Here is a 25,115-nt window from a genome sequence, read left to right on the forward strand (position 1 = left end):
CATTATGAAATATTTTCTGTCTTGGCAGTGCAGCTTCTTTTCATGCAGTAGCATCTGGACCAGTGCGCAGGGCTGCACATGAGCCCTGAAAGTCATGCCGGGATTTTCAGACTTCATCATAAGACGTTATCACTGTCTCCTGCTCACTCTTTAAATTCCTATTCCCCCCCCCCCTCCATCTTTTGGCTGCAGGTCGAGAGAAGAGAAAGTGTTCCCATGATCTCTGCCGGCGATGAGAGTTCCACCGGGATACACACCCTGGATGCCACCGGCGGCCGCGGGGGCCCGACGGTTCCCCGACAACAGCAACGGGGGCTTCACGTCATCCTCGCTGGGACCGTCGGCACAACTCTGTGGCCGCCAAAAGCCTGGAGGCCCTGAAACAGCATCCACAAGGCGGACATCGAGCGTCAGCGAGACGCCATCATGGACCTCCAGAAAAACAAGTACTCCAACAGCCCCAGCACAGATGTCACAGGGCTCCCCTGCTGCAGGCCGACAGTACCTTCACACTGCATATCTCAGTGCCGGTATCTGATATGAGGGAACACTAAAGCACAAGAGGAATGGTGAATAGTCTCCTTGGTGAATGAGTTTTATAACTGCAGCCGTGGTGGTCTTGCCACTTTAATCTTTGTTAATTCTACTTATAATAAGCAAAATATCTCACATTCACTCTTCATTTCCATAACAATAGAAGGTGGATTATTTTCCTTTTTCCTTCAGTCATCCTGAGGATGATTACTGCAGGATACGCCACCTTCATCGTGACTCTACTGTTTATCTTAGCAGGCGGAAAGTTGTTTCTAATCAGGCGGCTGCAGCTTATGCAGGTTCTTTGATAGTTTGTGTGGAATCGAGAGCACCGTCCTGTGAGAATACCTGGAGAAGATAGCGTGCATACTAAAAATGAACGAGGGAACTAAAATGACAAGCTTTACTTAATCTCACTTTCTCCAGTGACAGACACTCTGCTCTCAGTGCACTTCTGTCTTGTCACTAATGACGGCAGCTGAGGTTATTGGAGTTAACTAAAACTAAAATAAAACTGGGTGTGAAAACAATTTATAAAAATTAAAACTAGCCTTCTGACATGAAAACTGAAACCATATTTTACTGGACTGTTACTTTAATCGCTGCCAATAAGAGCCTGCAGCATGTTTAAACATGAAGAAAAGCACTGATTTCTCCTCCAACATCTACCTGCCATAAAGTGCAGTGAAACAGTGCAGTGAAGCTGGACCTTGCCGTACCCGCTAGTTTTTATGCAACTTCACTTTTTTTCTTTCCTTCTATCCAACTTCTACTTACCTGTGTCCTGATCGCATGAGCAGTTTAAGGAAAGATGTTGACACGTTTCTCCCCCCAGCCACCTCCTCCAGGGGGGACACCGAGGTATTTCCAACAGAGAGACATAACTTCACTAGTGTGTCCCGGGGTCTCCTTCTGACAGGACACACCTCACCTAGCTCAAACCAGCTTAATCTGGCTCCTTTAGATGTGGAGGAGTAGGGGGCTGTACTCCGAGCCTCTCCTGACACCATCCAGAGGAAGCTCATTTCTGCCGTGATCTTATTCTTTTGGCACCGTGAGCTCGTGGCAGTAGATGAGGGTAGGAACATACAGTAGCTGTTTATGTGTCACAACTTCCTCGCTTTAGCGCAGCAGACTGATACAACATCCACATCACTGCAGAGCAGCAGACTGATACAACATCCACATCACTGCAGAAGCTGTGCAAATACATCTGTCAGGGTCCCGCTCCACGTTCTTCTCCAAGCAGGAGAGGGCAATCCAGCCTTTTTCAGCTAAGAATCACGGCCTCATACTTGGAGCTGTTAATTCTCTCTCGGTGTGTTTCACACGTGGCTGCAAAGCACCCTAGTGTGAGCTGGAGGTCATGTTTGATGAAGTCGAGAGGCCTGCATCATGTACAGAAAGACAGAGATGAGATCCTCAGGCTCTCCCAGAAATTCTGTCCTTAAACTTATGAACAGTTTTGGTGACAGGGCAGCATTTGTCTAATATATTCCATATTATATAAAACACTGGAATAAAATTAGCTTGACAGCTAATTTTATTCCATATGAGCCACTCCCACACAAACAGATTAGAAGCAATAAATAAATTCAGGAGAAAACACAAAATGAGTAGTCGTGATAGGGAGCAATAAAATGTCATCTGTCAAAAAGTTATTGATGCTTTTCTGTTCCTGTGCAACATTTAAATTGGTCAACAGATTTCTGTGATTGGACAAATGTTTTTAGACCCTCCCTGTAAGGAGTCGGCATACATTTGGTGCCTTATGAAATGACACAGAGCCAGATCCACATTTCTATACAGTGACAAATGCAGAGGGGCGTGCAGGGAGGGCTGAGCTCTCTGAGTGCTCTCTGTGTCCACATATGAACATTTTCTTCCTGAGAGATAATAACAGCACATCGGTGGGCCTGGAAACCCACACAAGAGACGCGACGCCGCCGGGGCTTTAGACACACACGCACACGTGCGCGCCCGCGTGCACACAAACATAGTGGAGGCATTTTTCTGACCTGCTTGCTGGGTCAGTAATGGCTACCTTTCCAGTGGTTATTATCTGAAATCGTCAACAATAGAATATGGAGAAAAGGACTGAAGTGAGACAGTGAGAAACTGTCAGAATGTGAGACTCGTCCCTTCATCAAATCTCCTCCCTCCTTCACTCCGTATCGTTTTTCTTTGCTTCATATTCTCAGCTTCATTCTGCCATCAATCACCACATGCTCTCCCTGGATACCTGTGACAGATGGTCTGCTTCAGCTTTTCTCTGTTCAGCTTTAATAGCCAAAGGTGCTTATTTTCTGTCCTTCCCAGAATGAGATGATGTCCTATGTATATTGCAGGGCTGGAGCAAGTGGCAACCTGCCAATGCAGAAGTGCCTAAAACTGCAGTTTCTCGAATGGCCACCTGAGGCTGGCTTCAGAAGTGAATCAGACCCCATAAACTCCCAGGTTAAAATAAAGATGTGGTCACTGTGTTGATATTTGTGATCTGATTGATCTGATCTGACATGACTCAAAACTGGTGATGGACCAGTGCAATGCTGTGCTTTATTACTGAAGACAGAAGCATTTGTATGACTCAGGAGAATGATGAGCTGACACGGATCTGAGAAAGTCACAGAGTGACGGAAATATCTCTGAGATGTGTTTTCCAGGGCCACAGCACTGGCCTTGGCCTAACTTTGGGCTTCTGTGCAGGGAAAAATGAGGGCAAATCCAGGTAGTGTGCAAGCATGCCATCCAACTCACTCTGACAGCAAGCCGAGTTGTTCTGACTGGCTGTTATTCAAAAAAAAAGCCCCAACATTTATAATGTAACATATCACAAAAGGTCTAATAATATCTTTTTTTTTTTGGAGAAGGCTCCTAGTCCTCACATTACACACATTTCAAATCTTCTCTGCCAGTGCCAAACTGCCTATTGACTTTGGAGCTTCTGGTACCCCCAGGTGCTGACAGTCAGGCTCGTCATCATTGGAGGCGATCTCAGTGCACAGAGATTCTGAAACCAGTGGCAATCCCATATCTCCAGAGTCTGGAACCAAACTCCTGCAAGATGACAGCCCTCGCCCCCACAGAGCAGGTTTATTAGAGACTACCTCCAGAATTTGGGAATGGAGGGGATGGGATGGCCTGCTACAGTCCTGACCTCAACCCTATTGAGCACTTGTGGGACCTGCTTGGGCGTGCTGCTCATGCCAGAGTGACCAACACAACCACACTGGCTGACTTGTGACAAATGCTGGTTGAAGAATGGGATGCTGTCCCATAGCAGTGTGTGACTAAGCTTCCCCGCCCACCACCTCTAACCTCTTAGAGGGACACCAAGCATTCCCAAGCCAAGAAACAGAATCTGTCCAGCCTGTCCTGGGTCTGCCCCCGGTTCTCTTCCTAGCTGGATGCGCCCGAAGCACCTCACCTAAGAAGGTGTCCTCTGAGTCACTCCTAAATGGCCCGGCTCATTAGCCTATGTCTTAGCACAGGCACTTTTTTGTATTGTGCCTAAACCTCAAAGTATTACAAATAATTTCAGATATATTCTAGTCATGACCTCCTCAACTTTGCCCATAAAGCATGGAGCAACTGTGCTATTTAATGCCTCCAAAAGTCTGTGGCGTCATCCCTGTTTACAGAAGAGGAGTGCTTCCTCCTCCTCTCCGTGATAGTCACCTCTTCGCTCTGTAGCGGCTGATGCACAGACTGATTGATTACCTGTCTCGATTCCAGCTCTGTATTTAACACAGGCTGCCATTGATCGCCTCACGTCACCCTGAGAAAGAAAGCAAGCAAACCCGAGCCTTCCCCTCTCCCCCTTCCCCTCCATGTGCTGTCTATTTACCCAAACCACACTTTCTATCTCCTGATGAAACCAAGGGAGAGAGATGGAGAAACAGGTGGAGTCTGCTGTCGTCATGGCAACCCACCGTTTCCCCATATAAGGCAACTGAGTGATATCATATGGTTGGCAATGCCTGGGCTTCGGAAGGAGGCACAGGCTGTACTGAGTGAGAGGCGGCAGCAGCGGGAGAGAGAAGGAGCGACAAGGAGAGAGGGAGGGGCCGTTTTATCGTTGATGTCCTGGATGGAGGGAGGCGAGAGAGAGTGACAAACACAAGAGGAGAGAGAGAGGAGAGGAGGAAGAGGAGGAGGAGGAGGGGTAGGAAGACGTGCTAACTGCCTCTTAGGCGCTACTACGGGCACCGGCGAGGGGGGACTCTGGCAGATCCTTGGGGCGCGGGGGAAAGACACACACACACACACAGAGCCGCAGTGGAGAAAAAATGGAAAGGGGGGAGGAGGAAGAGGGAGGCGTGTGGAGCGGGAGGATGCGCCGTCATTAAGTGGCAACGGTAACTCACTTGTTTTCCTGTGTGATGCTGCCATGACTGTGACGCTTAAAAGATGATGGAAAGGAGAGTGGTAGAGCAGAAGTAGAGGTGTGTGTTTGTGTGTGTTGTGTGTGTGTGTGTGTATATACTCCTCATGTATGTGGATGCAAAGCCAGGTAGAGCTGATGAGCACACACACACCTCTTTTTTTTTTTTTTTAGTTTAATATGTGTGTGTGTGTTTGTGTGAATGTGTGTGTTTTTATGGGAGGGTCCAGTTGTTGTCATGCTGTCAGGCAGGTGAGGGTCAGGTGTGTCCGAGGTGCCGCAGTGATGGGAGGAGGCATGCACATGTGTGGAAGCATGTGAGGGTGTGCTGGTGTGTGCACATGTGTTGGTGTGTTTGGGAGAAGGAAAGCAGAGTGATGGGAGGGAGGGAAGGAGGCTGGGGGTGGGGGGGTGGGGGGGTGACGAGGGGTGGGTGGGCACAAAGATGGCTAGTTGGCATGCAGGTCAGGCATGCACGCCTCTCTCTGCTCATCCCTCTTCCTTTCTACAAGTCCTGCCCGTCTCAGCGCGTATGTGCACCTTGGGATTTCAGCTCAAGTGATTGAGAAATATTGCAGGCAGTAATCACCGAGTCACGGTGCATAGGGGGCCTGTTTGTGTTAGATGAGACAGGTTTTATGTTCCAAAAAATGTCCGCTTGTTGGTGCATTAAATTATCTGTGGAGTGACTTGGCGGTTGATTTTTTTTTTTTTTTTTTGTTGTTTTCCAGTTTAAGGTGAATAAACCTGGCGAGCAGGTGATTACCCGGCGCACAGCTCGGTGCGAATGTGAAGGTGTATCAGGCATTATAACACAATGGGTGCTTGATTTCACAATTATCAGCTGTTTGTTGCTGTTGCTGTAATTCAGATAAGAACGTGGGCGAGGGGTGAACGCCTGTTTTCCAGCTGCTGACGTGCAATTACGAAGTCGCCAAGTTGAAATTGTGAAACCAGCTGGAGGTTAGGGGTTATAAGCTCTACATATGGAGGAATAATCCTTGACAGGATTAAGTTTCTTTTGAGGGAAAAAGTGAGAAAGTGAACTTGGGATACATAAATTTATTTTGACGGCAAGCTTTTGATGATGAGAGGGCAAATTTAGGTTGGATGGCGATTAAACCAGAGTTTCTCTTGCATAGAAAAAAAAAAAATCATCCTTCAATTTTTTACCAACTGGCTTTGTAATAAAAAGTTTTTGCTTACTGGGCTTCCCTTTACTCAAGCATAATAGACATTTTTTGTGTATCAAATAATCAGAAAATGAATAACTTTCTGCCAACTAGACACATTAAAAAAATATGCATAACAATTGTGCTTATGTGTGCAGCCACCCCTTAAAAGCCCATTCTCAGCCAGGAAACACCCTGCGTATGAGATACAGAGCAGAATTTTATATGAAAGCAACATGTGAGATCAATAAAAGTCTGTATTGATTACATTTAAAAGCCATTTCAGAGAAAGGAGACAGTCTTGAAGGAAGCAACACCCAAGTTTTATCCAACCATACATTTTCGATTGCACATTGGATTGATGAATATTATTAAGTTGGCATAACTGGGTATAAATACTGCAATTGCTGTGATGGAGGGATGCTGTGAAAAAAGGACTGTAAAGATGCTTGGAAGATTCTTCCAGAGTCATGAAAGGACTTAGAATTTAATCAGATTTTCTGTAATGGCGATAAATAATAAACTTTCCTTTAGCTGAATGAAAAGTGATAAAGAGAGAGTTAAAAGCTCTCTGGGTTGTTTCTTCATTTAGTTTTCATATCTGAGGATATTTTAAAGTCAGTAATTCTACAATGAATATTTCCCCTTTCCTTTTGGTTTCTCTTCCATATTCCATATAATCTAAACTGTTTAGTGGTCTCCAGTGTTTGCCAAGTCAAACCTGCGACTCACTGATTGGTGGGTTTAATGTTCATACCAAAGAACAAGATCCAAGGATGACACATGGAGGTGATGACTGAAGCAGGCTTCATTGAAACATCTGTATTGAACTGATGGTACGAGGAGATGATGGTGTTCTTTAGTTATACCAGCTTAGCTATTGGCTGACGGGAAAGACTGGCAACACGATGGGACCCAGTTCTAGCAGATCAGGAATCCCAGTAAGAGTAAGGCCGGGTTCAGACTACACATGCGGATTATGGCCTGACATGGATGGTGTGGGGCATCTCTTTAAGCTGGGGACAAAACTGTAAGTCATGAACAAAAACTGCTTCTTGAACTCTGCATGTCCCGATAGAACGACGGGCATGTAGATCCCCTTCACGTCTTTGCTGTTAACCAATAAAAGCACAATGAGCTGTTTTTCTCTACAGCTTCAAACACGGCACAGCAGAAGAGAAATGATGTTGCTGCTGTTGCTGTTGCACACAGCTTCAGCCGGCATGATGCTTTTGCTGTCTTTTCTTGGAAATTCCAAAGTCTTGTCTTCTTCCCAGTGACAGCATACGCATTGGGAAAGGCGGCGAGCATGCGTAACCGGGGAGCAGGGTGCAGTGTGCCACATCTCTCAGGCGAGATGTTATGACTCTAATCTGTCACAGTGACCTTTAACAAATAAGGCTGGGTGATTAATCAAATTTGACTTTCAGTTACGATTTTTGGCTTCCAACGATTACGAAAACAAGATAATTGTGATAAGAGGATTACAGTTTTTCATTTTTCACTACAAGGTTCTCATTTTGTTCTTGTTATAAATAAAATGCATCGCTTTCCTATCACCCTTCCTTAAAGGCCGAAGTTCACTGAGCTGCTCAGCAAAGATAAATTAAAGTCAACAAGTTTCTGTAGTTTCTGTGGGGGAACCCGTGGAAGAGTTTCTAATGACTGCCTTTTTTCGGGATCTCTCACCCAGTTGGAAAACTGACAGCCAACCATCAGCTTCCTGTTGGCTTCTCTTTGCCTCCATCAGCGAGGCGTCCTGCAGAGGACATGGGTCTGGTGGCTGCCCTCACCAGAAAGCTTTATGGTTAAAAAACAGGTGCTGGTCTTTGCTTATCTCCCTATCAGATGACTCTGTCCTCCATTTCCACCACTTCTTTCCTTCATTTACTTTTCAACTGAATTTTATTTAGAGACCATAGAATTCCCTCATGAAAAGGCAGATATTTAAGTTCAGGAATTGCATGATGGTTGCCACAGCAGTGCCTCCATCTCTTGCATCCTTCTGCTAATATATCTGTGTAGGAAAAGATTTTGCTGATGTGACCCTTCCCCTTTATTGTGCTGGGCTTGGGACTGGAACAAGGAGTACACTGGAGTATATTTGACATTAATAAACAGTAATAAATAATTAAATTAAATTATAGTCAAGAAGCCTTAATAAAAGAAATAACACCAATTATATTATGGCATTTGGAAAATTATGATAGAGAGATGTATGCAATATGAGATGAGAGAAAACAACTAAAGGTAAAAAATAAACAAGAGAAAGCAAAGAAATGTATCATTTTGGATTACAGATCTGCTTGCATGAGCCTTAAATGTTTGATTTAAAGTGTTTGAATTAAGTTGAGGCACACTGAGGCTGGGTGGCATGAGATCAGGTACAGCATGATGGGTCTGTTTGGTCACCGGGCTTGGAGAGCGGCCTGGAAGCCTCACACTGCTCTCAAATCTGGGTCACGACGGCCCACAGGCCTGTGGAGGTCTTTGTTTCCTCTGTCCTGCTTCTTTCACTCCATATTTAAAGGTGGGCAGATGAATTTTGCAAAGTTTAAACTTGAGTTTCCAGGAGAGAAAAAAGAAAATACTGGGGATTCATGCAGCTCCCAGAACAGCTGCTCAAACATGAATTAAGTTCCACCTACACCTTCGTTTAATTATTAAGGGAATTTGTTATTTCAAAGCTCTCACTGTGTTTTTAATGAAGTTTAGACTCACCGACAGAAAGAAACCCACCTGTGCTTTATTAAAAATACCCCAAACTGCAAGTCAGTATTCAAATTAAAAGCCCTGAAAGCATATTTTCTCAATTAGCTTCTGACTGGGAATGAAGTGCTCCACAGTGAACGAACAGTTTCTGCTTTTTGCACGACAGATTTTCTGTATTTGTGCTTTGTTTTATCTCTGCTCGTCTCACTGGGGCTCAGTGTGAAAAAGGTGCTTCCACGTACGTCCACCCACCACTCTGTGTATTTGGCAGCTTTTCAAACGGAAATGCAACGATAGTTGTGGGGTGGCTTTTGAGTGTGGAAGTCTTAACAAACTGGAGGTCATCGTGTGAACGTGTTCACATTCCTGCCCATGAGAAGTTATTTTGTGTCATGGTGGAAAAATGTTCTCACAGAGACATCTACTGTGGCAGGAACCACCAAAGATGCTCTTTTCAGTACTTTGTAAAGTGTTTATAAGTGCCAGGCTTGAAGATTAGTGCAGTCCAGTCATAGACAGTGTATTACAAATGTGGTTGCCCCCCCCAATCCTAGGCAGTAAAGCAGCTAGACTCACAATGATGTTGGTCAGTACTGTAATCTCGATTATTTAATACAAGTTGTCGCTAACTTTAGCCAGCTGTATAAATAAACTCACCAAAACTGGGCTACAGACTTTTTGCATAGCCAAGTAGAGATGGCAAAAGTACAGATAAGTACAGATATTCTTCACTTAAGTAAAAGTACAGATATTTGTCTTAAAAATGTGACAAGATGTAAGCAGATGTTACATGAGCTATCATGACTGATTTCCAACCCCCAGACAGCATAAAGCTGGTCGAATTCAGTGAGTGACTCTAAACAGCTTCATATCCATCCATCCATCCATCCATCCATGTTCTTCCAATTATCCTGGGCTGGGTTGTGGGGGCAGCAGCCTAAACAGAGAAACCCAGACCTCCCTCCCCTTAGCCACCTTCTCCATCTTATCTGGGGGAACACCAGTTGATAGATATAAACTCTCCAGTATGTCCTGGGTCTCCCCCGGGGCCACCTCCTGGTAGGACATGCCAGAACACCTCACCCAAAAGGCGCCCAGGAGGCATCCTAGCTGGCCAATCCACCTCAACTGGCTCCTTTTCGATGTGGAGGAGCAGCAGATCACTTTCATCATCACCTTAAATGTAGTTTGATCTCTAGTACCGCTGATGTAACCTGGCCGTGAACACTGACCGTGAACATCACAGCTGCTCGGCCCTGGTCCAACATGGTGCATTACTGTAAACTTTACAACAGTAATGCAAACGAACCTGTTCAGTACTGAACTGCTCAGCATTTTAACACAGCCCTTAAATAACACAAAGTTAGTATACTTCCATTGCTTTGCAGGACAATGTGAAAAAAAAATCACATCGGCAGCATATCTATTCAGTATCCAATATCTGTTAAAAAAAATGAAGCTTTAAACTTGCAGTCTATCAAATGTCACTGAGCGGTTCTTACCTTTGAGAATAATCTCCCTGCTTCCTCTCCTGTCCTGTCTTTCTTGCATCTTTCTCCATCTGTGAGTGAAGTTATCTCAGTCTTTCTCTCTGGCAAATACAGCAGCTGTACCTTTATCAAGCAGACTGCACAGACAGAGACAGACGCCACAGAAACAGTTTGCATGTTTGCTCATATTTGTTGAGCTGTTAGAAATGTTGCATTTGAAATTAACTGCCACTTAAAAGCGTTACTCCCTTTGTGCTGCTTTTCTGTCAGGCTAGCTAGATGCTGAAGTACTGTGACTCCAGCTTATGGACATCTGCACCAAAAATACAGAGATTATTCCAGCACACTCTAAAACCTGAGCGAAGCACACCAAATTATGCATGAATGATATGTTTTTGCCTCTCATCGTGCACCAGGGCTGGATTGTCTTTCATATCTTATTGTTCCCTCCATTTAGGTTTAAATCAGTTTGATGTTTGAAGGCACACGTTGCTGTGAAGCTGTAGTATTTGTCAGGTAAATCATACCTACCACCACTCCTGGTTTTACCTCCTGATTTGCTGTTTCTCTCAGAAAACTCCTGTAATTTGCGTGACCTCCAAACATTATTATGAATGCTTGGACTACGTCTGTAAGTTTTGTGCATTTGTCTAAGTTTACCCAAGTTGTCAGATTTTCTCTGAAACACAGCCTGCACATGTAATTCCCACACTACATACAATTCCAACTCATCTGTAGGAGACACATAGCAACACACAACCTGAGTCAGGAGGTGTGCAGCTGATCTCCATACTGCAAAGACGTAAAAACGTGTCAAAATAAATGATAGCAAACTTTGTGCGGCTTTTTGAATGTGTGCAACAGGAAGTTATTGATTGATTGAGTTATTGATTTCAGCTTCTGGAATCAATAATTCATTTTTGAACTCATATTTTCCTGCTGTAGACAATGAGCTGCAACCATTTTCTTTAAAATGATCCGAGCTGGACAATTTGATGGAAATGTCTGCAGTTTGAAAGATGTGCCATGAGATGAGTGTGCAACATCAGAAAAACTGAGAAACTACAAAAATCTCAAGTTTATGAGGCACCAAAATCATTTCACACCTCACTGGTTGTTATCGTAGAAACTTTTGAACAAAATACTTTTTCCCATTAATCCCATTAGGGAAAATATTCATTACACACCATAACTTCAGCTATATAATGTCATCAAATAGACTTCACACATCAGTGGTCTTATGAATATGACTGGAAAAAAACGAACAAACAAACAAAACAGAACAGAACAGATTTTGAACTGGAAATGTTGGCAGATATGATTAAAATACTCCAAAAAGCACCAACAGTACAAACAGTTCAATGATTTGAATTAGTGGAGCTGATGTCTAGCAGACAGCTGGTGGCTACAGCCTCTCGATTTCAGCTTCCATCTTTAATCGTGCATAACTGTAACCCTTTATATCCAACAAAAGCGTTACACAAAGATTCACCCCTCCTACACTGCTGTTATGAAGGGGAAAATGTAGTCATGGAGACCAAAACCATTTTGTGTATCAAGCTTTAAACGTGTTTGTTTCCACTGTAAACTTGGACATTTTAACATGGGAGTCTATAGAGGCTGACTCAGTTTTGGAGCCAGCCTCAAGTGGCCATTTAGAGGAACTGCACTTTTTGGCTTTCTTTTTCACCCTGGAAAATTGTCACATCTTTGAGATGGACCAGTGTATAAGCATATAGTATTCCTTTTAATTGTGGCTGATAGTGGCTGGTACGAGGAACATGTTTCTGCTGTTTGCTCCATTTAAAGTTTGTCCAGTTTAGGGCTGCAGGGGTGCTGGAGCCTGCCATGGGCCGAGAGGCAGGGCACACCCTGGACAAGTCACCTGCCTATAATAAGCATATGTACTGTATAGTACAATAATATTTTTGAAGATTTGGTGCGGTTGCAGCTGATTTGATCCTCTATAGTTACATGAATAGTTTCATGCCTGTCTCTTGTGATGCCAGTTCGATGACAAAATCTGTCCACAATCTGACAGACAAACAGTTAAGGACCTGTCAAACTCAAAGCCACCTTTGTGGCAGCTTCAGTTACAGTAAGGAGCACATTTCACTAAGAGTTACACAAAGTCAAGAGGTATAAACCCAACCAGCTACACTGTTGCTGGTTTAAAAACACACAAAAAAAATGTTTTGCATTATGTGGACCTTTTTCTGGACGTTAACTTTGGTGGTTCCTTTTGTAGTCATGAATATTTGATGCCATGCAGAGGTATTGTAAAGTGCTGTGGCAACTGCATTACCACGATCAATTCTGCGCACTCACTTCTCCTGAAATTGTTGCAAATCGTTTGTTGTGACAGCTTTTTGTAGATTTTTAGAGTTCTGTATTGAAGGCAGTGCAAACTGAGATCTGAGAGTGAGAAGATAGCTTTGCAAACATGTAACAGTCCTCTGTGATATATTAGGAAGCACTGAAAGGTAACTGAACTGGGAGCAGTTAGGAGAGGCGTGTTCTTTCATATGATTAATGGTTTATTGTAGTACTGCAGACCGTGATCATCAGGCACAAAGTAATTGTGGAGAGGGAGTTACGCTTTCAGCTCACTGCTGCAACGTTTTCTGAACCGCAAATATCCCAAACTTGCTGCGTTTTGTTCTTTTCCCTTTAACCTTTAATCGTGATAAAGGTTGACTTGATTTGGCTACAAGTCAGTTTGGCGGTGATGAGATTTCTGCATCCGTCAGTTCCTGCTGACTCAGCCTCTAACAGAGGCCTGAAATCAGCCGTATTATCAAGCTACAATAAACTGCAGTTACCAGAAACACGAGGGCCAAAATCTTTGTGTTGTTCATTATAAACTCTTACCTCTATAACGAGTATGCTAATCCAAGTCCCACTTGATGGATAACGATGGAAGAAGGTCAGACTTTATAGTGCTGTTAGTGAGGACGCTCAACTGATTTTGGAAAATAAACGAAATAAATATTCATCTCAGATTTCTGCCAGCACTTTATTATTCTCCAAATTTGTTATTTTTATAATGGGAAATGTTCAAATTTTTCAAGTCCTCTAAAAAAATGCTTGAATGATCAATGAGGGGATCTGAGTGCAGGGGAATTACTTTATTTCACTTTATTTGGCTGAAAACTATGAATTTTCCTGTTATTCTGAACACTAGATAAACAAATGTGTCTGTGAGAGTCTAACTGGCATTTCTGCAGGTTTAGTTTCAAACTAAACTGAAAATTGAAATTTCATGTGGAAAAAAAAATTAACTGAAATAAAGAAGAATAACTAAAGAGACAAAGGTGGGTGACTTTTTTGCCAGGAGGCTGGAGTTTAAATTGCATGTGGGACCATTTTTAGCTGCCATTGTTGTGGGCTGTTTGGTTGTAAAATCCATTTTTAGGGAAGAGATTGTGGCTGTTTTTCATGTGCAGTATGTATAAGTTCAGTAGTCTGTGCAATGATGATTAAACTGTTGACTTTTTCAAACTCTTCTCCTAAATATTGAAACGATTCAAAGAGCAGGTTCCTTGAAATAGAAAATAAGGCTTGGTGTTCAGAGTTATCGTACGCTGTAAAGCAGCCTTGAATGGGCTCCAGAGGGTCACTGCCTTGGAGTGTCCTTTGTGTGTATTTCCTATTATTTCCTTTCTCATTGATATAAAGATTTGAGTTTAGTTCCAGATTCAATGTATCCAGTCATTATCTTCATATATGTGAATGTTGAAGACAGTGGCAGGTAACTTCTCTCTTCATTCATGAAAGACCGACTCTGATACCAGTCACGATCGAGCGTAAAATGTATTCAGGCACAGGTAGGTGGAAAAGCCGTGGGCTTTATTTGAGTGATTTTACCCTTCCAGAACATGTTGAACGTGCTGCGGGGACTTTGATCCCCGTCAGCTACAAGAGCAGGTCTGGAGTCAGTGTTCATCCCGCAGGTTTTTAATGGGTCTTGGAGTTTAAGTTCTTTCACATCAAAATGAGAACATTTGGTGCACAGCTGGTTTTGTACACAGAGGTGTCCGACTGCAGACTGTCCAAAATAAGAGTTTTATGGAAAACGTCATTGTGTTCTTATTGTCTTCTAAATAAGCCATTATTTAGGCAGCCGCTGGTAGAAATCTATCTCCTGAAGGGTTCACGCGAAACATAAAAATAGGATGTTTTGTTCAGTGTTGGGCACTCGTCTCTTTGTCCTGAAACTCCTTTGAGATCACTAATAACCTGTACCATTACCACCATGGTCTTGTTAAGGTAGAGCAATTCATAATGCACACTGTGCTTCCCAAACATAACAACAATACAGCTGCTGCTGAGAAATAGAGAGGCACGGCTCCCTAGCGGAGTTCATTTCTCACTTCCAGCTTGGTGAGAAAGAAAGCAAGGCTAATCCAGCAGGAGAGCCTCATTCACATGGATGATTCAGCCTCCTGTAATCAGTGACCACAGGTGGGGGGATGTCAGCTAAATGATCAAAACAGTATTGGGTCATAGCATCATAGCACACAAGTATTTCACCGAAAAACACGCACACCTGGTGAAACAAAAAGGTGAGGAGATAATCTAGTGTCTCTGAAAGCGATGATGCTGCACACGCTGGGTATGTGCCAATGTAAATCTAATGTGAATCTATAATATTCATAACAGCTCTTGCTGATCACTATGACAAAGTTATCAGCTAATGCTAGCAAACTTTTCTGGGCTGCGTTCATAAACTGTGTGAATGCAACACACTGACACACATACCTGCTAATTGGTGCTTAATAATAAACTGGAGCACAGATTCTTGGACAGTCTGTACTGTGATGGGCACTTTCAGTTAAGATGCTGTTCAGTTTTCACTGGGAGCTGTTCTTAGACTGTCCTCAGATATCTGGCACAGCTGACTCCACTGGACCTCATTTTTGTTTGTCTTTTGAAGGAGTTCCACGCAGAACTCTTTAACAGCTGTTTATGTGATATCATCTCATCTCACAGACGGACACACTTTACTGGCCTGATGCTTGATTGTTAGCAGAGGTGGCAAAAGTGCAGACATTCTGTAGTTAAGTAGAAGTACAAGTACTTGAGTTAAAAAGTACTTGAGTAAAAGTTAAAAAGTACAGGCTCTGAAATGTACTCAAAGTACTCAAGTAAAAGTAGCTCTTTGGAGGACGTTTCTTTCAGCCATTTTTGTGTAAAGCTCACTGAACCTCATATTATTATAATAATACAAATAATACATAAGAATACAAATGTTATTCCAATCTAAATTTGAATTCTAATGAATGTACTCAACTTCAGTCTGTTATGTAGGACACAAGCTGTGAAAGGGAATTTAAAAACAGCTCTATTCTCTGTGTCCTACATTGTAGAGGGTGACTGTGCCTTCACACCTAAACACAAAAATAAGTACTCTCAGGGGTTAAAGTGGGATTCAGAAGGTGGAGGAACCCTAAGATCGGTTGTAGCGACTCCACATATTTCTTGGTGATCAGTTGCTGCTGCTCTGAGGTTTACTGCTCTGTGTGGATGAACTGAATCCAAAAAGATGTAACCCAGTATTTCATGAGCTATCTTAGCTGATTTCCACCCCCTACACAGACAGTGTACTGTCAGTAAACTCATCTTTCCTACACTTCATGTAACCTGTAACTCTGACCATGAACACAGCCTCTGTGCACCAGTCCAACACAGAGTTTTACTGTAAATACAGTACAACAAGCTGACCTGTTATTTTCATACAATCTTTGAATTAAACAAAGTTAGCATACCTCAGTTTGTTTTGCAGTTCTTACCTTTAAATCTAACCTCTCTTCTTCCTCTCCTTCCTTATGGACATCTGCACACAGTCTGGTCCACTTTAACCCCTGATTATAGCGCTATAAATGATACATAAATTATATGTTTTTGCCTCTTTAATCTCGGATTGTCTCTTTAGTAGGATTGTCTCTTGTGTGTTATTTTTCCTCCATTTAGGCTCAGATCGTTTGATATTTGAAGGCGCAGTGACTGGAAATAAAAGCTTCTCTCATCAAACCATGTGCTGGAAAAACAAGGGAAAACATATATTTTTAAAAGAAAAAATAGTTTTTTAAAACTTTCAGTTGTTTTATATAACTTAAAGACTATTAAAATATTTTGATGGGCATCCCCAATCTGTACCTTATTGTTAAAAAAAAGTTACTTTTTCAGATAATCATATTAAAAATGCTTCAAATGGCAGCAACAACACACAAATAAAGAGGTTTTGATTTAGTAAATGTAGCCCTAGCAGGTCCTGATTGGCAGCTCCCTGCATCAAAAAAGCAGCCAAGAGCAGCAATGCCCAGAACTTACCTCAGTAATGGCTATAAATGATTCACCCACCTTTCCAGTGTTATGAAGGGAGAAACTATCCATAGAGATCAAAACTTATTTCTGTAGCTGGCTGTAAGTATGTTTATTTCGTGCTGTAAAGTTGGGCATTTTAACATGGGAATCTATGGGGATTGACTAGCTTTTGGAGTAAGCCTCAAGTGGCCATTAGAGGAACTGCAATTTTTGACACTTGATTTTTCCTCTTCATTCTTCAGCTCCAGAGATTGCTGCTTGGTGTGGTTGCGCTTTAACACCTTGTTGGTTCTGTCTCTTTCATGGAATTTGTTGGCAATAAGAAATCAGCTCAGAAAGATGGCAGATTTATCACAAATAAATCACAATTTTGATCACAAGGGGCTGATAAACATATTAATTCACGGGCTTCAGCTGAAGGTCATGGATCAGTGCACGGATCAGTGCACACACAGTCTCAGTAGCTGCATCTTCAGGAATCAGAGTAACGCTGACCTGAGCACTGGCTTCCTTCCAGACAAAGTGAAAATGGCAGCTTCTTAATCCAGTGTCTGTGCATTGCTTTAATCCTGCTCCTGGGCACACGCCAGCCAGCTCTGCTTCGAAGTGAGCCTGCGGGGCTGGTGTTAGGAGCTGCCTGGGCCTTCATCATTAGTATGTGTGAAGTCACTGTAAACATTTGATTAATTGCTGAGAAGCAATTACAAGCAATTAAAGTCCTATTATGATGGCAGTGAAGGACAACGCAAGTTAATCTGGCTATCATCAAATAATTAGCTCATCATTTTCTCACCAGCCCTTATGTACAAAAAAAAAAAAGGGGCAATTTTTGGTTTGTTTGCTTAAACTTTGCTACAATTTGTGTTCGTTTTAAGCAAAGCGGTTTCAACGTTTTAGGGCACATTGCTGCATAAAATGATGCACCATTAAATCTCTCAAACTTCATTAGTCACACTTTGCGGTATCGATTGCACATCTTCACATGGGAACTGAGTGACAAAGCATTTTCTCTCCCAGCTCTGGTTCTAACCAGCCGTTCTTTTGCTTTGAGCCTTTGTATTGTGGGATTTTGCAAGAAAAAAAAAAAGTCTCACACTCAATCTTTTTTTTTTTCTCCCCTCTTTCACCCTCCCTGCCCCTCTTCTGTCTCCTTTGCTCTTTGTTTTTCTTTCCTCCCCCTCTAGCAACAACCAAACTACTGGAGCTTCAAGGTCAGTGCCAATATTGTGTTTGTGTTTCAGCGTAAATCTGTGCCTCTGTGTGGATTTGTCTCTTAATAGGATAACTCCATTGTGTCTTTGCATGCCCGTTTCTCCACTGCATTTAGTGCTGGTCACACGTTGGCACTCACACTTCTGCATTTAACTCTTCTAGCACTCTTGTGCTGCATGCTGCGACATTTCTGCTTCAGAGTATTCACAAAAAAAAAAAAAAAAACCCTCCATGGGTCAAATAAGTGCTTTGGTTCACTTTAAACCACGCAAGTAAGATTTCTGTCCTGCTGATTTTAGTTCCTTATAACTCAAGAATGTGTGCATTTCTGATGTGCAGTTATTGTGCCTGTTTCATCAAAGGTGAAGCAAGAATGTTCCAGCTGCTGTGCAAAGAAAAAGATGGTCCAGCTCAGCCTGGAAGCTGCTAGTTAGAGCTTAACTTTCTGCTTCTGCTGCTCTCTAAATCCTCCCTGCAGAAAGGCACTGTACCAAGGCCGCTGTTTCCAGACCTGCGGATTCCTGCCTACAGCTCCCATGTTGTCAGTTATTCAAATTAGGGAGCGTGTTAGTCATCGGCGCTTATTTCCCTGCTTGTAAAGGAGAACTAAACCAGTGAGAGTTCAGTAGAGTTTAGTAGGCAGGATGTTCAATGGGATTTGGAGGACACTGACTCTGCTCTACAGATGAATCAGTCCCAGAAAGAAGTTTTTTGATTGCTGTGATAAATATTTGTTACTTCCATCATGACTAAAACTAAAATCAAAATGTGCGATGTGCAAATAAATGTGCACATGTATACGGGGCTCCTTCTGCTGTGCACAGTGTTTTTATGTATTACCTCTCTAAGTATACTTTAAGTATTGTATTTGCCAAATACTCTGTGACAATCAGTATTAGAGAAATATACTCAGGTGTTGCTCCATCAAGTTTTATTATCTTGTGAAGAAACTCTCTCTCCCAACATTTTGGACTGCATCTGTTAAAGGTGGTCTAAGTCTCCAGAGCAGAATGGGGGCTACCATCAGCAGGAACAGCAGGAACTGGGCCATCAAGGCAGTTGGTAGCAGGAAGGGCCGGAGCTAGCTGGTTCACAGCTGAATAGCAAGGGGCTTTCTTCTAGTAACTCGATTGTGGATTGTTTTCATTCTCTTAGGTTATATATCATTTCTTTATTCCTCTAAGTCTCCAAATATCTGCAGCCCACACAAGTCTATGTGGGAAACATTGTGGACATCAGATCAGTCAGATTTTGAGTCCAAGTCCGATGAACAGGCACAAAATCGTGGATCCTGACCCTGAATGTTAGTGACTCTGATGGTTTTCTGTGTGGATTTATGCATATGAACATAAATTTTTAGCACCAGAAGCTGGTTTTCATTAGCAGTCGGCTTGTTGGGAGTTTTATTGACCAGTAGTGTTTGAGCAGGCGAACAAAAGATGGACTCCATTTGCCAGCATTTAAAAAGCTATTTTAAAATTCTGGGAGGGTTCAAATATGAAGTCTTGGCACAACCCCTTCATTTGGTGAGTCCTCACTCTTTGGGAAGACATCAGTGATGTCTGTGAGTGTTTTGGTTGTACGATGGGTCAGATCCTTGCAGACAGTGCAGGGACATGATGTCATTTCTTATCTGGATGGTTAGAAGGGGGTCACAAGACTGCACGATCATGCCTGCTGTAAAATGTTTGCTCTCCTTGATATTAAGTGAATTTCCATATTATATGCATCTGTGTTTGCTCCTATTCACTTGCATCTCCTCAACAATACGTCTGCATGAGAGTAATCCTGGTCTCATTATTGATTCCTGGATATCTGCTGGCTGCACCAGAATCCCTGAAAAATGTGCCCTCAGAGGCTAAGACAGCAGCATTGCCGGTTTCTCCATCATTGGGGAACCCGCTGAATAAATTTACAGCATTTTTAAATATATTTGAAGAGCTGCAGACTTTGGCTATAATATTTACCATAACAGTTAATACATCCAAATTACATCCTCAGAAAGAAACATAGTGCTTTGGGATAAATGAAGTTTCAGCGTTACATTTGTTGTCTCTGTAGTGGTGAGAAAGAGATGGATACAGCTTAAAACTGGAGGACGCTTACTGTTTATTCAATTGTAAATCTGAGCATAATTTACCAAGTTAACATCAAGCTGTATTAAATTTAGATTTCAAATGTGCGACTGAGGCTGTGAACTCGTGACAGGGAGAATTATCTTCCTGCAGATGTTTTTACAATCACTGCTTTGAAAAGCAGGTTTAAGGGCTTCATTTCTCAGGCCCAGAGGCCACATTTACCTCCCCTGTGATAGAGCACCACGCCTCTCACTCAGTGAGAAACTCCAGCCTTCTCATGACCTTGAACTGGATGAGCGGTTAATAAAGTGTATGGATTGATGATTGATGATTTATGTGCAGTTTATAGACAATCAGGCACCTCTTTGGGTGTAAAGTTGCAGCTGCTCATGCCTCACTTTGACTGTTTGACACCTTTGACTGTTATTGTCAGTCAGTCCCTCAAACTTTATCACCTCCACCAACAAGGGCATGTGTTGCGTGTCATTCTGCCTGTAAACACAATAGCTCTAAAAGTTTTGAATGAATTTTGATAAAACTTTGCAGGGTGCGGGGGTGCGGGGGGGGGGGTCATGTTAACAATCCATTCAAATGTGGCTCACATTCACCAACGTGTTGAAGGTCAGCTCAATGATTTATTGGTTGAAAATGGTCAAAAAGCCTGATAATGTAGAAACTGTGATTCTTACAGGTGTGGTGTGTATTGTCAACATATAGAAAATACTGCATGAAGATTTAAAATGCATCACATTTGACCTCTGACCTCTCTTTCAAGGTCAATAGTTTGATCTGAAGGTCAAAGTGATAATAATGCTATACAGAGCCGTTTAAAACTATGTTTCTTACTGCCATTGTTTGTACTGACAGCATGTAGGGAATGATATATTCTAAATACCACATTAATTTGGACCTCTGACCTCTCCGAGTTATTCATGTCGTTATTTACAGATCAATACCTGTTTAGTGTAATCAGAGTAAATGTCTGTCCTGATCTGATTTTACTGCAGTGCAAACTTCTTAAAATACTTTTTAAAAGAACAAAGAATAAAATTAATATATACAAACACAATATTTTTCCCTTCAAAGGAAACACTGCTCAGAGCTGCCTCGGTGGAGGTTTGTGCTCTCAGAGTGCTTCTTGTTTGTAAAGCATCTTTCATCATGTTAGTTCAGTCCAAGGTGATTTAGAGATGATTAACATGCAAACAATGAAGAACAAATGTACAACAAATAGTTATAGTTTAAAATAACCTATAATCAAATATTTAACATTCAGTAAATAAGAGCAATAAAAATCAAAAATAAGAATAATAGTGGATAAAATAGATCAGCTAAATGGAAGCTGTGAAACCATTAATCATGCTCTCATATTTTCTGTGGAAACATTAATGCTATCTGGACTCCGTTACACACATAGTGACAGAGAATATTAGAGATGGGATTAGTTGACATGTAGCAAAAACCCAGAGCCAAATTTGAACCCACGCTGGCACCAACACGCGCTCTGCTTCCAGGATTTTGAAAACACTCAGAGACCCCCGAGTGCGCCCTTATTCAATCCAGCCATCGAAATCAAACCTTGTTTCCGGCTGGAGTCGGAAATTTTACCGAGCACTGGCAAGGCTGCAGTGTAAATAGTGTGACATGAATAGATTAATTTGAAAACAGGCCCATTAGTGGTCATCAGTCACTGCCAACTTCGGAGGCCGAGGAGCTTCCAGTTGGTTTCAAACTGAGGAACTTCCCATTCCGTGGAAAATAATATAAAGTGACAGAGTGAGTCTGCATCCAGCAAATGCAGAGAGTGTTTGTGCCTTCAGCGCGTTTGAAGAATGTCACTTAAGTTCAAGTGTCAACTGAATAATCAAAAAGCAGGTCAGTCAGGGGGAGCTGAACTGTGGGCAGAATACAGGTTTGGTGTGTGTGTGTGTGTGTGGTTTAATTATAGACTGTTGCCACTGTGACGTCACCTGTTGGTTTTGAAGCCTTGACATTCGTGTTTTGGCCATGTTGTTTTTTTTGTTTTTTTTTAGAGCTAGAAGCTACATTTCTAAGCTGTATTATTTGTCAGATGATCCTGATAAAAATGCTCCAGAAGGAACCAGCAGCACAGATACCGTGGAGAGGTCCAGTGAAGGTGAGGCACACAGTCAGTCACAGCAGCCAGATCTTTTGCTTTTAAGCCTTACCTATATAAAAAAGGATTCATTATAAAAATCCTCACCAAACATACAGTTTTTACAAAGGTAGAAATTATTCATAGAGACTAAAACCGCTGTAAACATGTTTATTTCTGCTGTTGGGTATAATAAGTAGCAGATTTCACACGATTATGTCTTTTGGGTCAGCAGTTTTTTAAAAAAGTCATAATAGTCGAGGAGCTGATCTTACTCCATGAATTTAGGGAGATTTTAAATGATCTGCAGGCAGCTGCTGCAGATGTTCCCGAACATTCCCGCTCCTGTCTTTGGCCCCAGACACTGACTTATTCTGACGTTTGACGTTTCCTTTGAAGTTTATCGTTTTAGTTATTTTTGCATTTCACTCTTTATCTCATGTACATTTGTATACGTGTTTTGTGCGTTTTGCTGTGTGTATTTGTGTGTGTTACCAGTCGGTGGAGCCACTGCCTGTGCTGTCCGGGACATTCTTGCAAAAGAGATTTTTAATCTCAGGAGTTATAAAGGTTTAATAAATAAAAAATGAATAGCGATAAATAGATCCCACTGAGGATTTATGTGCCTCAGTTCTTCTTGAGATATTAAACTTTAATAAGAAATTGTCTCATATGAAATTAGACTGGAATTGGGATTCTGTTTATGAAAAGAAAGAATGCTTTTGGCACCACTATAAACCATCTTCACCTTCCCTGCACAGGTGCAGGTGGACTCAAGTTCTTTAGCTCAGACAATAATAGCAACACTATTAATGGCTAGGTGTAGATGAGAAATAATAACATTTTTCAAATTGGACAGTTGGAAATGTCAGAAAAAAAAAAAAACGCTCAAAGGTAACATTTTAACTTGTTTTTGGTTAACGAGAAAACAAATTTCTCTACATTCCTGCCACGCAAGAACAAGAGGCTATAATGCATTATTAGTTCCACATCAGGCTTGAATAAATTATGCATATTGAACAGACCCATTTGACCCTGACTTTCAGTGAGCCTGCGTCGTGCATGTGCTAACCTAAGCACTTACTGCAGCTTACATCATCTTAACCATAAAATTACTTGATAATCTGAAAGGTTCCTTGCATACCTACTGCTGATGCAGCGAATATAAACTCTGCTCCGGGATTTTCCGGAATGGAACAATGGGAAAGCTGTTCCTCTCTGAATTAAATGGGATGTGAAATATTTGCTGTATTTTACATTAAAATGTCAAAGGATAAGGCTGAGAGGATAAAAGCAAAACCAACAATGAACTTGTGTGTCTGTGTGTGTAAAAAACCCAGTGTGTCTCATTTCTCTGTGCAGTGGCGCTCCGCTGATGTCCAAAAACATACATATTTAAACACAGGCTGCCATGATGCTTCTTTAGCATTAACACACCCTTTGACAGGATGTTTAAAGGGTTCAGAAACAGTAAATTCATTCATGACTTTTTGTGTGTTTGTTTTTTTCACTGCAGAAATAATTTATAGTGGTCAAAACTTCCCACACCGCACCTTCTGGGAACCAGCGCTGGTGGACTATTAAGAGAATAATGATCCTAAAATAAATGAAATCGTTTTGTAGCATGTGCTCAGTGAAGCCACGCTGAGTGGAAATGCACCGGATTTAAGTAGACTGGAATCATCCTGTGAATATACATAAAAGCACAAAACAAACTGTTATTAGTTTTAGAAGACATAAGAGGGTTTTCAGATTGATTAAAAAGCAGCATTGAAGTTAAAATATTTGTAGCACAAAAAAAAAACATGCAGATTAATCCACAGCTGAAAATAGTCCTTAGCTAATCGACTTTTTCCTCCTTTGTGCAGAAATTGCCCATCTGTTTAGAAATGCCTGTGCCTGTGTTCATAAAATGAAAGTGTATATTTAGGAGTGTTTCATAAAGATTTACAGAATCACTGGGCTCGGGGCTGAGCATCAGAGACGGGGTAAGGAAGTGCTGACAGATGGGCTCATTGTTGGTGGGCTTTTTCATTGGATTGCCGACAATAAGAAAATTAGAGCGTCGGCTTTAACACAGACAGAAAATAACAAATGTTCGGCGCTGGTGAAAATGCCTGAATAGCAGTGCCTGATTACATATACATCCATACATATACTGTGCAAAAATAGCCTCTGTTATTTTAATATATGGCTAATCTTTCGTGTTACAGTTTGTATTGCGTTGCTTTTGTCATGTGCATTTGCAGTGGCTGTTTAGTGCGTTTAGCTGGTGACAAACATACATGCTGGCTCTTTTCCCATTCTCCCCCTATTTGTTGCTGGTCTGCTGCCCATACAGGATTGGTTATCGCTCCTCTTCCTCTCAGGGAGACGGGGAGTCTCGCCTCCTCTTCTGATGCAATAGAAACCCCTGCAGCAGTGCACTGCTGTGCTCATGTGTGCGAGGCTGTGTGTGTGTTTAATAGTCCCCTGCTATTCCCCCTTTGATGTTTCCAGCTTTCTAAATGCACACAAACATCGGTGGTACTCCTACTGGTTGGATGCAAGCAAATGGAAATATGGATTCCTGTATTCTATCGCACATTTTCCCCCCTCACATGTTCCCCTTGCATGAGGATTTTCAGCTCGTCAGCGGGGCTGAACATGGATTCATACACCAGCCTGCAACTGCTGCTGGCAGTGTCAAAGACACAATGGAGCAGAGTGCTGTATAATTCTCCTCTTTTCATCACTCCCAGCCTCACTTATACAAATATTAATGCTCCATTTTACATCTCTTGTGCTCTTGTCTTCCTGTCGAGAGTGGCCAGAGTAATCACCGCCTATTCTCGCTTCTTTCTTCGCCTCGGTGTTTAATTTGAGGGGAATGTATCACACTGTGGGCTTGGATAGGGAATGGGAATCCCATTGAAGCTGCATCCAGTACACCGCTTCGTCCTCAGCCTTCTTCGTTACTGAGGGAAACATAATGGGGCCTACTGGGATTATTTTGTAACCATAGTGACAAAGCGGAGGAAATGTTTAAATATGCATACCTGCCTGCATTATATCCTGTGTTCCCTGTGCTTATATAAAAACAAACATTAT

General features: G+C 42.1%; 1 protein-coding gene across 1 annotated transcript in view; it reads left to right on the forward strand.

Moving 5' to 3' along the window:
* The first annotated feature begins 216 nt into the window (after nucleotides 1–216).
* LOC115798190 (SRC kinase signaling inhibitor 1-like) overlaps nucleotides 217–25,115 on the forward strand; it is an 82,698-nt gene continuing 57,799 nt past the window's right edge. The window contains 7 exon segments of the mRNA XM_030754942.1: nucleotides 217–279; nucleotides 281–334; nucleotides 336–380; nucleotides 382–468; nucleotides 470–501; nucleotide 1,612; nucleotides 17,804–17,830. Coding sequence (XP_030610802.1) covers nucleotides 217–279; nucleotides 281–334; nucleotides 336–380; nucleotides 382–468; nucleotides 470–501; nucleotide 1,612; nucleotides 17,804–17,830 — 309 coding nt within the window.

The sequence above is a fragment of the Archocentrus centrarchus genome, chromosome 19 (assembly GCF_007364275.1).
Source record: "Archocentrus centrarchus isolate MPI-CPG fArcCen1 chromosome 19, fArcCen1, whole genome shotgun sequence".
Classification (NCBI taxonomy): domain Eukaryota; kingdom Metazoa; phylum Chordata; class Actinopteri; order Cichliformes; family Cichlidae; genus Archocentrus; species Archocentrus centrarchus.